Genomic DNA, 9,805 nt, shown 5'->3' with positions numbered 1-9,805 from the left:
CTGTACATCTTTTGCATTGCTCTGTTTCTACTTACTTTCTTAATCTGTGATAGACTCTGTGGGATGTAAATGTCTTCATTTCTTCTCTTAACTCTGTCTCTGTCTCTAGCTGTTTGTGTTTTTGTCATTGTATCTCTCTATGTTTCTCGCTATGCGTGTGTGTGTGTGTGTGTACTCAACTATTTGTGCCTGCGGGGGTTGAGCTTTGGCACTTTGGTCCCGCCTCTCAACTGTCAATCAACTATGTGTGTGTGTGTACTCACCTAGTTGTACTCACCTAGTTGTGTTTGCGGGGGTTGAGCTCTGGCTCTTTGGTCCCGCCTCTCAACCGTCAATCAACAGGTGTACAGATTCCTGAGCCTATCGGGCTCTGTCATATCTACACTTGAAACTGTGTATGGAGTCAGCCTCCACCACATCACCCCCTAATGCATTCCATTTGTCAACCACTCTGACACTAAAAAAGTTCTTTTCTAATATCTCTGTGGCTCATTTGGGCACTCAGTTTCCACCTGTGTCCCCTTGTGCGTGTTCCCCTTGTGTTAAATAGACTGTCTTTATCTACCCTATCAATCCCCTTCAGAATCTTGAATGTGGTGATCATGTCCCCCCTAACTCTTCTGTCTTCCAGCGAAGTGAGGTTTAATTCCCGTAGTCTCTCCTCGTAGCTCATACCTCTCAGCTCGGGTACTAGTCTGGTGGCAAACCTTTGAACCTTTTCCAGTTTAGTCTTATCCTTGACTAGATATGGACTCCATGCTGGGGCTGCATACTCCAGGATTGGCCTGACATATGTGGTATACAAAGTTCTGAATGATTCTTTACACAAGTTTCTGAATGCCGTTCGTATGTTGGCCAGCCTGGCATATGCCACTGATGTTATCCGCTTGATATGTGCTGCAGGAGACAGGTCTGGCGTGATATCAACCCCCAAGCCTTTTTCCTTCTCTGACTCCTGAAGAATTTCCTCTCCCAGATGATACCTTGTATCTGGCCTCCTGCTCCCTACACCTATCTTCATTACATTACATTTGGTTGGGTTAAACTCTAACAACCATTTGTTTGACCATTCCTTCAGCTTGTCTAGGTCTTCTTGAAGCCTCAAACAGTCCTCTTCTGTTTTAATCCTTCTCATAATTTTAGCATCGTCCGCGAACATTGAGAGAAATGAATCGATACCCTCCGGGAGATCATTTACATATATCAGAAACAAGATAGGACCGAGTACAGAGCCCTGTGGGACTCCACTGGTGACTTCACGCCAATCGGAGGTCTCACCCCTCACCGTAACTCTCTGCTTCCTATTGCTTAGGTACTCCCTTATCCACTGGAGCACCTTACCAGCTACACCTGCCTGTCTCTCCAGCTTATGTACCAGCCTCTTATGCGGTACTGTTACCAGCCTCTTATGCGGTACTGTATGTGTGTGTGTGTGTGTGTGTGTGTGTGTGTGTGTGTGTGTGTGTGTATGTGTGTGTGTGTGTGTGTGTGTGTGTGTGTGTGTGTGTGTGTGTGTGTGTGTGTGTGTGTGTGTGTGTGTACTCACCTAATTGTACTCACCTAATTGTGCTTGCGGAAGTTGAGCTCTGGCTCTTTGGTCCCGCCTCTCAACCGTCAATCAACTGGTGTACAGATTCCTGAGCCTACTGGGCTCTATCATATCTACATTTGAAACTGTGTATTGAGTCAGCCTCCACCACATCACTTCCTAGTGCATTCCATTTACTAACTACTCTGACACTGAAAAAGTTCTTTCTAACGTCTCTGTGGCTCATTTGGGTACTCAGCTTCCACCTGTGTCCCCTTGTTCGCGTCCCACCAGTGTTGAATAGTTCCTCCTTGTTTACCTGGTCGATTCCCCTGAGGATTTTGTAGGTTGTGATCATGTCCCCCCTTACTCTACTGTCTTCCAGTGTCGTAAGGTGCATTTCCCGCAGCCTTTCCTCATAACTCATGCCTCTTAGTTCTGGGACTAGTCTAGTAGCATACCTTTGGACTTTTTCCAGCTTCGTATTATGCTTGACAAGGTACGGGCTCCATGCTCGGGCCGCATACTCCAGGATTGGTCTTACATATGTGGTGTACAAGATTCTGAATGATTCCTTACACAGGTTCCTGAACGCCGTTCTGATGTTAGCCAGCCTCGCATATGCCGCAGACGTTATTCTCTTTATGTGGGCTTCAGGAGACAGGTTTGGTGTGATATCAACTCCTAGATCTTTCTCTCTGTCTGTTTCATTAAGTACTTCATCTCCTATTCTGTATCCTGTGCCTGGCCTCCTGTTTCCACTGCCTAGTTTCATTACTTTGCATTTACTCGGGTTGAACTTCAACAGCCATTTGTTGGACCATTCACTCAGTCTTTCCAGATCATCTTGTAGCCTCCTACTATCATCCTCTGTTTCAATCCTCCTCATAATTTTTGCATCGTCGGCAAACATTGAGAGGAACGAATCTATACCCTCTGGGAGATCATTTACATATACCAGAAACAGTATAGGTCCAAGGACTGACCCCTGCGGGACTCCACTTGTGACGTCTCGCCAATCTGAGACCTCACCCCTCACACAGACTCGTTGTCTCCTGTTGCTTAGGTACTCCTCTATCCACCGGAGTACCTTCCCTTTCACTCCAGCCTGCATCTCCAACTTTCGCACTAGCCTCTTGTGTGGCACTGTATCAAAGGCTTTCTGACAATTTAAAAATATGCAGTCTGCCCACCCTTCTCTTTCTTGCCTTATTTTTGTTGCCTGGTCGTAGAATTCAAGTAACCCTGTGAGGCAGGACCTTCCATCCCTGAACCCATGTTGATGCTGTGTTACAAAGTTCCTTCGCTCCAGATGCTCCACTAGTTTTTTTCGCACAATCTTCTCCATCAGCTTGCATGGTATGCAGGTTAGGGACACTGGCCTGTAGTTCAGTGCCTCCTGTCTATCCCCTTTCTCGTATATCGGGACTACGTTAGCTGTTTTCCAAATATCTTGCAGTTCCCCTGTTGCCAGTGATTTGTTATACACTATGGAGAGTGGTAGGCACAGTTCTCTTGCTCCTTCCTTTAGAACCCAAGGGCAGATTCCATCTGGGCCTATAGCCTTCGTCACGTCCAACTCTAGTAAACACTTCCTTACTTCCCCACTGGTAATCTCAAACTCTTCCAGTGGTTCCTGGTTAGCTATTCCCTCACTTACCTCTGGAATTTCTACTTGCTCTAAGGTGAAGACCTCCTGGAATTTCTTATTCAATTCCTCACACACTTCCTTGTCATTTGTAGTGAATCCTTCCACCCCTATCCTTAATCTCATAACCTGTTCCTTTACTGTTGTTTTTCTCCTAATGTGGCTATGCAACAATTTAGGCTGAGTCTTTGCCCTGCTTGCGATGTCATTTTCGTATTGTCCTTCTGCCTCTCTTCTCATCCCGACGTATTCATTCCTGGCATTCTGGTATCTTTCTCTGCTCTCCAGAGTCCTGTTATTCCTATAGTTTCTCCATGCCCTTTTACTTTGCTGCTTAGCTAGCCTACATCTCTGATTAAACCATGGGTTTCTCATTTTCATTTCTCTGTTTTCCTTTTGGACTGGGACAAACTTGTTTGCTGCGTCCTTGCACTTTTGCGTGATGTAATCCATCATATCTTGGGCCGTCTTTCCCCTGTATATTACTGCTACTACTATTCTTGGTCCTCCCATTGTTATGGTGCCTGCTATGTAGTCTCTGAACTCCTCACAGCCCGGGTTGGCCATCTCCTTAAAACTCCATTCCCTTCTCATGAGTAGGGCCACTCCGCCTCCTCCCCTACCTTCCCTCTCTTTCCTTATTACTGTGTACTCATGGGGAAACACGGCATTCGTTATGATTCCAGAGAATTTTGTTTCAGTGAGTCCGATTACATCTGGGTTAACTTCTTGTGCTCTTTCCCTTAGTTCACTTGTCTTGCTTGTGATCCCATCAATGTTCGAGTACATCACCCTGAAACTGACTCTCTTCTGCTTCTTTTCTGGGGGGGAACTTTGGGATCTGGGGTGAGTAGGAGCTGGGGGGACCTGGCACGGGGAGACTGGTGGAGGAGGGAGGGCTTGGGGTGGTGGGGGAGAGGGGGAGGGTACAGGGGGTGGATAAGAGGGGGAGGGTACAGAGGGTGGGTAAGAGGGGGAGGGTACAGGGGGTGGGTAAGAGAGGGAGGGTTGGGGAAGCATGGGGGGAGGAGAGGCTGTGGGGGATAGGGGAGATGGGGGGCTTGGGGGGAGAGAAAAGGGTGGAGGGCTTGGGGGGCGTGGGGGAAAAGGGAGGGCTGAGGTGGGTGAGGAAGAGGGTAGGGTTTAGGGGAGTGGGGGAGAGGGGAAGACTTAGGTGGGGTGGGGGAGAGTGGGGGCTTAGGGGGGAGGGGGGGAAGGGAGGGCATGGGGGTGGGAGAGACGGGAAGGCATGTGGGAGAAGGGAGGGCATGGGGGATGGGGGAGAAGGGAGGTCCTGGGGAGAGGGGTGAGGGGGAGAAGGGGGGTGAGTGGGAGGAGGGGGTGGGTGGGGGGAGGGTGCTCTAGGTGGGTACTTAGTGGGGGGGCTGACAGGGGATGGGGCACGTTGGGTGTCTATTGGGTAGAATGTGGGGGTGGTGCCCTAATCCCTGTGGCTGTTGCACTGTTTGAGGAGGGTTCTCCACTTCCCTCTGGGATTGTAGGGTTCTGGGTTGTGGTACTCTGATTTCCTTCTCTCTCTCTGCGCTCCTTCCTCGCGTCTGCAGTCCGTATTCTCTCTTCCCTTGTCCCTTCCCTTGTGTGTGTGTGTGTGTGTGTGTGTGTGTGTGTGTGCGTGTGTGTGTGTGTGTGTGTGTGTGTGTGTGTGTGTGTGTGTGTGTGTGTGTGTGTGTGTGTGTGTGCGTGTGTGTGTGTGTGTGTGTGTGTGTGTGTGTGTGTGTGTGTGTGTGTGTGTATGTGTGTGTGTGTGTGTGTGTGTGTGTGTGTGTGTGTGTGTGTGTGTGTGTGTGTGTGTGTGTGTGTGTGTATGTGTGTGTGTGTGGTTTCAGTGTATTTTTCTGTCTGTTGTTCTTAGAGTGTGTCTGTCTCTCTCACATTTCCTGTCTCTTAGAACTGGTCTGATAATTTCTTCGTTACTTTCCTCAAATTCTTAACCTAAGAACATATATTAAATTAAAAATGTCCTGTTCACTGTGATTGGAGCAGCTGTGTGTCTGTTCTCTCTCTTCTAAATGAATTGATAAAGATATTTAGCAGCTGAACAACCATTATGAGGTAACCTTCAATAGCTAAGATTGGGCACTGATAAATTTAATAACAAATCAAAGTTAACGCAAAAAGCCAGAACAAATAGGAACTAATTTACAAATAAACATAACACTAACAGACAGGAATAAACATATAATAAAACACATTATTAACAAGTGACTGACAACATTGTTAATCAAGTTAATGACTAAACAAATAACAATCATGCAAAATAAACACCAAAAAGAAGAAAAAATAATGAAATATTGTCTGAATAAAAATTTTTGAAGTAAAATAATAATTTTCTTTAAAACGGGAATAAATTCTGTTTGACTGTGTGGGTGTCTATTTTGGTTGGGTCTTGGGCTTCAGGCCTATAAGCCTTTCGAGGGTTATTACGACCTCAACAATACCTTTCTGACCAACCGTACTATATTCTAGTTTACTACGAGTATACTTTAGTTCAGAACATAATATAGGAGTATACCCTATACACACCGAGAAGCGGGGATATACAGGGAGAGGTGTATACCCCGCTCCTGATCACTAGCACACATCAACTACCTTCACTAGCCACGAGCGCTGCATCACATGAGAAGTAAAAACAATAGCAATAAACAATTAAAATAACTCTCACGTTCAATCTAATAGTTTTCGCACGTGTGATATTTTCTCTGCAGTAATGTTAGGAATATTATTTAAATAAAATCCCGTTATCATTACTAAAATGACCATTATTACAGAGCACAACACCAGAGTCACATTTTGTGTAAGAGATAGAGCCTTTGTTCCTGGAATCCTCATGCTACGAGGCATACACATATCTCACACGAACACTGTATACAACTTGTGTATTAATGTTTGTCTAATATTGTATACTATTAGAGCAATAAAAGTATAACTCATTCTGGCAATGTCTGGTTAAGGGGTCATGATGGCTGAATGGCTCGAGCTGCACTCAAAATTCAGTGTTTCGTCTTCGAAATGTCTGCTAAAGAGACAGGTAAATCGACCTCAAAACCAAGACCAGCAACTAGGAAATCAAACAGTTTCTATAAATCCTTCAATATGAACTAAAACACTTTACTAAAGAACAAATATTGAGGCCCTGTAATGGGACAAGACTCCCACCCCTGGACTACCAGAGACACTCACACACCAATACTTCCCCAGACACACTCGCCAACAACTGAACCATGACGTGCATAAAACTGTCACAACCAAAAGCCGATCCCAAAGATAGTACATAGTAATATAATCATGAAATATATTTTTGTTACAATTTTTCTCAAATTGTTGTTGCTTTAGATTCATCTATACGAAACAAAACGTTCCAAGTAGCACGGGCTATGGTGAGCCCGTAGTGGACTTACCTGGCACAGGAGTGGGACTCTAACTCTTTGATTATTCTCAAATTTCTATGTAAATTTATAGTTTGTTTCTAAGTAAATTTATGTTTTGAATTCAGGAAGGAAACATTGAAAATTTGACCGTAATAATTCACATATCTTTTGTAAAGAGTGGTATTAAGACTAAGGAGCAAGTGTCATTCCAAAGGTCTTTACAGAAACAAATTACTACATTACCCAAATTTGGGCCAAGAACAGAGCCAATTGCTACGCCATCGGTGAACATAAATTTACGTCCAATGAAAAACCAGAAAACGACGTTGAAGTCTTTAGCAAAGTCCTGTGTTTCTTACGCCTCTTAAACATAAAAATTACAGGAATCTTCTTGTAAATTTGTTAAAAAAAAAGTATCGACAAATAACCACGGTATACACTTATAGACATCCAGGTTTTCATACATTTATGTATTGGTTGAATGTATATAAATTAGTCAAGACAGGATTTTCACACTGTACTAAGGAGTGTGTGCAGTGTTGCAAGCATGTATGTTCGGCACACATTATAGGGTATTACACTTCTCTCCGTCTCTCTTTCTCGTAATTCATTATTCCTTCTTCCTTCCCTATATCGCTTACTCTCTCTCTCTCTCTCTCTCTCTCTCTCTCTCTCTCTCTCTCTTCTCTTCTCTCTCTCTCTCTCTCTCTCTCTCTCTCTCTCTCTCTCTCTCTCTCTCTCTCTCTCTCTCTCTCTCTCTCTCTCTCTCTCTCTCTCTCTCTCTCTCAGTTTCCATCTTCCATTCACCACAACTTGGCGCAAATCCTTAAATATGCTAATTATATAATCAGATAATTTCCCTCTGGGGGTGGTGAAGACTTTAAGCCCCGTCTTAAAGGGATTTAAGACGGGGCTCTTCACATATTTCGTGGTAGTAATCCCCCAGGCAGTCTCTGACTTGGGTCAGTAATCCCTGGCAGTCTCTGACTTGGGTCAGTAATCCCTGGCAGTCTCTGACTTGGATCAGTAATCCCTGGCAGTCTCTGACTTGGATCAGTAATCCCTGTCAGTCTCTGACTTGGGTCAGTAATCCCTGGCAGTCTCTGACTTGGATCAGTAATCCCTGTCAGTCTCTGACTTGGATCAGTAGTCCCTGGCAGTCTCTGACTTGGATCAGTAATCCCTGTCAGTCTCTGACTTGGGTCAGTAATCCCTGGCAGTCTCTGACTTGGGTCAGTAATCCCTGGCAGTCTCTGACTTGGGTCAGTAATCCCTGGCAGTCTCTGACTTGGGTCAGTAATCCCTGGCAGTCTCTGACTTGGGTCAGTAATCCCTGTCAGTCTCTGACTTGGATCAGTAATCCCTGGCAGTCTCTGACTTGGATCAGTAATCCCTGTCAGTCTCTGACTTGGGTCAGTAATCCCTGGCAGTCTCTGACTTGGGTCAGTAATCCCTGGCAGTCTCTGACTTGGGTCAGTAATTCCTGTCAGTCTCTGACTTGGGTCAGTAATCCCTGGCAGTCTCTGACTTGGGTCAGTAATCCCTGGCATTCTCTGACTTGGATCAGTAATCCCTGTCAGTCTCTGACTTGGGTCAGTAATCCCTGGCAGTCTCTGACTTGGGTCAGTAATCCCTGGCAGTCTCTGACTTGGGTCAGTAATCCCTGGCAGTCTCTGACTTGGGTCAGTAATCCCTGGTAGTCTCTGACTTGGGTCAGTAATCCCTGGCAGTCTCTGACTTGGGTCAGTAATCCCTGGCAGTCTCTGACTTGGGTCAGTAATCCCTGGCAGTCTCTGACTTGGGTCATGACAATAACGAGCCTCATCCTCTGCCACAGCTCCCCACAATGGACGTTTTAATGTGGTCATGATGGCTCCTGACGAGCAGGTTGGCAAGTGGGTGTGCTCACCTGGAAGTACTTACCAACAAGAACTCAGATGTAGTGACCTATATCTACTCGCCTAGATGTACTCACCTTGATTTACTCGACGAGATGTACATATCTAGTCGAGTACGTACGTGTGCGTGTGTGTACTTACCTAGTTGTGCTTGCGGGGGGAGGGGGGGGGAGGGTGAGCTCTGGCTCTTTGGTCCCGCCTCTCAACTGTCAATAAACTGGTGTAGACGTTGCACCAACCATTTGGGCTGGACGGTAGAGGGACGGTCTCGCTTCATGCAGGTCGGCGCTCAATCCCCGAGCGTCCAAGTCGTTAGGCACCATTCCTTCCCTCCATCCCATCCCAAAGCCTTATCCTGATCCCTTCCAAGTGCTATATAGTCGTAATGGCTTGGTGCTTTCCACTGATAATTCCCTCCTTCCCTCCAAAGTCAATTGGGCTCTACTATATCTACACTTCAAACTGTGTATGGAGTCTGCCTCCACCACATCACTTCCTAATGCATTCTATTTCTACTACTCTGACACTGAAACAAATCTTTCTAGTGTCTCCATGACTCATTTGGGAACTCAATTTCCACTTGTGTAATTCAATGCGTGAGCACCTTGTGTTGAATAGTCTGTCTTTATCTACTCTATCAATTCCTCTGAGAATCTTGTATGTGGTGATCATGTCCCTCTTAACTTTTATGTCTCCCAGTGACGTAAGAAAAATTCGCCGCAGTCTCTCCTCGTAGCTCATACCCCTCAGTTCGGGTACTAGTCTGGTGGCAAACCTTTCAACCTTTTCCTGTTTAGTCTTATGTTTGACCAGATATAGACTCCATGCTGGAGCCATATACTCCAGGATTGGTTTGACATATGTAGTATACAAAGTTTTGAATGATTCCTTACACAAGTTTCTAAAGGCCGTTCTTATCTTAGCCAACTTGGCATATGCCGCTGATGTTATCCTCTTGATATGGGCTTCAGGGGGACAGGTCTGGCGTGATATCAAGCCTCAGTTTTTTTTTTTTGTATGTGTGTGTGTGTGTGTGTGTGTGTGTGTGTGTGTGTGTGTGTGTGTGTGTGTGTGTGTGTGTGTGTGTGTGTGTGTGTGTGTGTGTATTCACCTAGTTGTGCTTGCGGGAAATGAGCTCTGCTCTTTCGACCCGCCTCTCAACTGTCAATGAATCAACTGTTACTAACTAATAACTAAATTTCTTCGCACACATACACACACACACACACACACACACACACACACACACACACACACACACACACACACACACACACACACACACACACACACATGCCCGTACCTTGTCAAGCACAAGACGAAGCTGGAAAAAGTTCAGAGG

The 9,805-nt window shown here is 45.6% G+C and overlaps 1 protein-coding gene across 1 annotated transcript; it reads right to left on the bottom strand.

Annotated features, from left to right (window-relative positions):
* Nucleotides 1-7,482: 7,482 nt before the first annotated feature.
* LOC138373415 (spermidine/spermine N(1)-acetyltransferase-like protein 1) lies at nucleotides 7,483-8,433 on the bottom strand. The gene has a single exon (XM_069339612.1). It carries the CDS (start codon nucleotides 8,431-8,433, stop codon nucleotides 7,483-7,485), a length of 951 nt encoding a protein of 316 aa, XP_069195713.1.
* Nucleotides 8,434-9,805: the final 1,372 nt, after the last annotated feature.

This window comes from Procambarus clarkii, chromosome 42 (assembly GCF_040958095.1).
Source record: "Procambarus clarkii isolate CNS0578487 chromosome 42, FALCON_Pclarkii_2.0, whole genome shotgun sequence".
In the NCBI taxonomy this organism is placed as follows: Eukaryota; Metazoa; Arthropoda; class Malacostraca; order Decapoda; family Cambaridae; genus Procambarus; species Procambarus clarkii.
The sequence above is the reverse complement of the archived record's forward strand: the minus strand, read 5'-3'. Positions and strand labels throughout refer to the sequence as shown.

Coding starts and splice junctions, on each gene's coding strand:
- LOC138373415 (XM_069339612.1), bottom strand. CDS start 8,433: ATGACCACATTAAAACGTCCATTGTGGGGAGCTGTGGCAGAGGATGAG.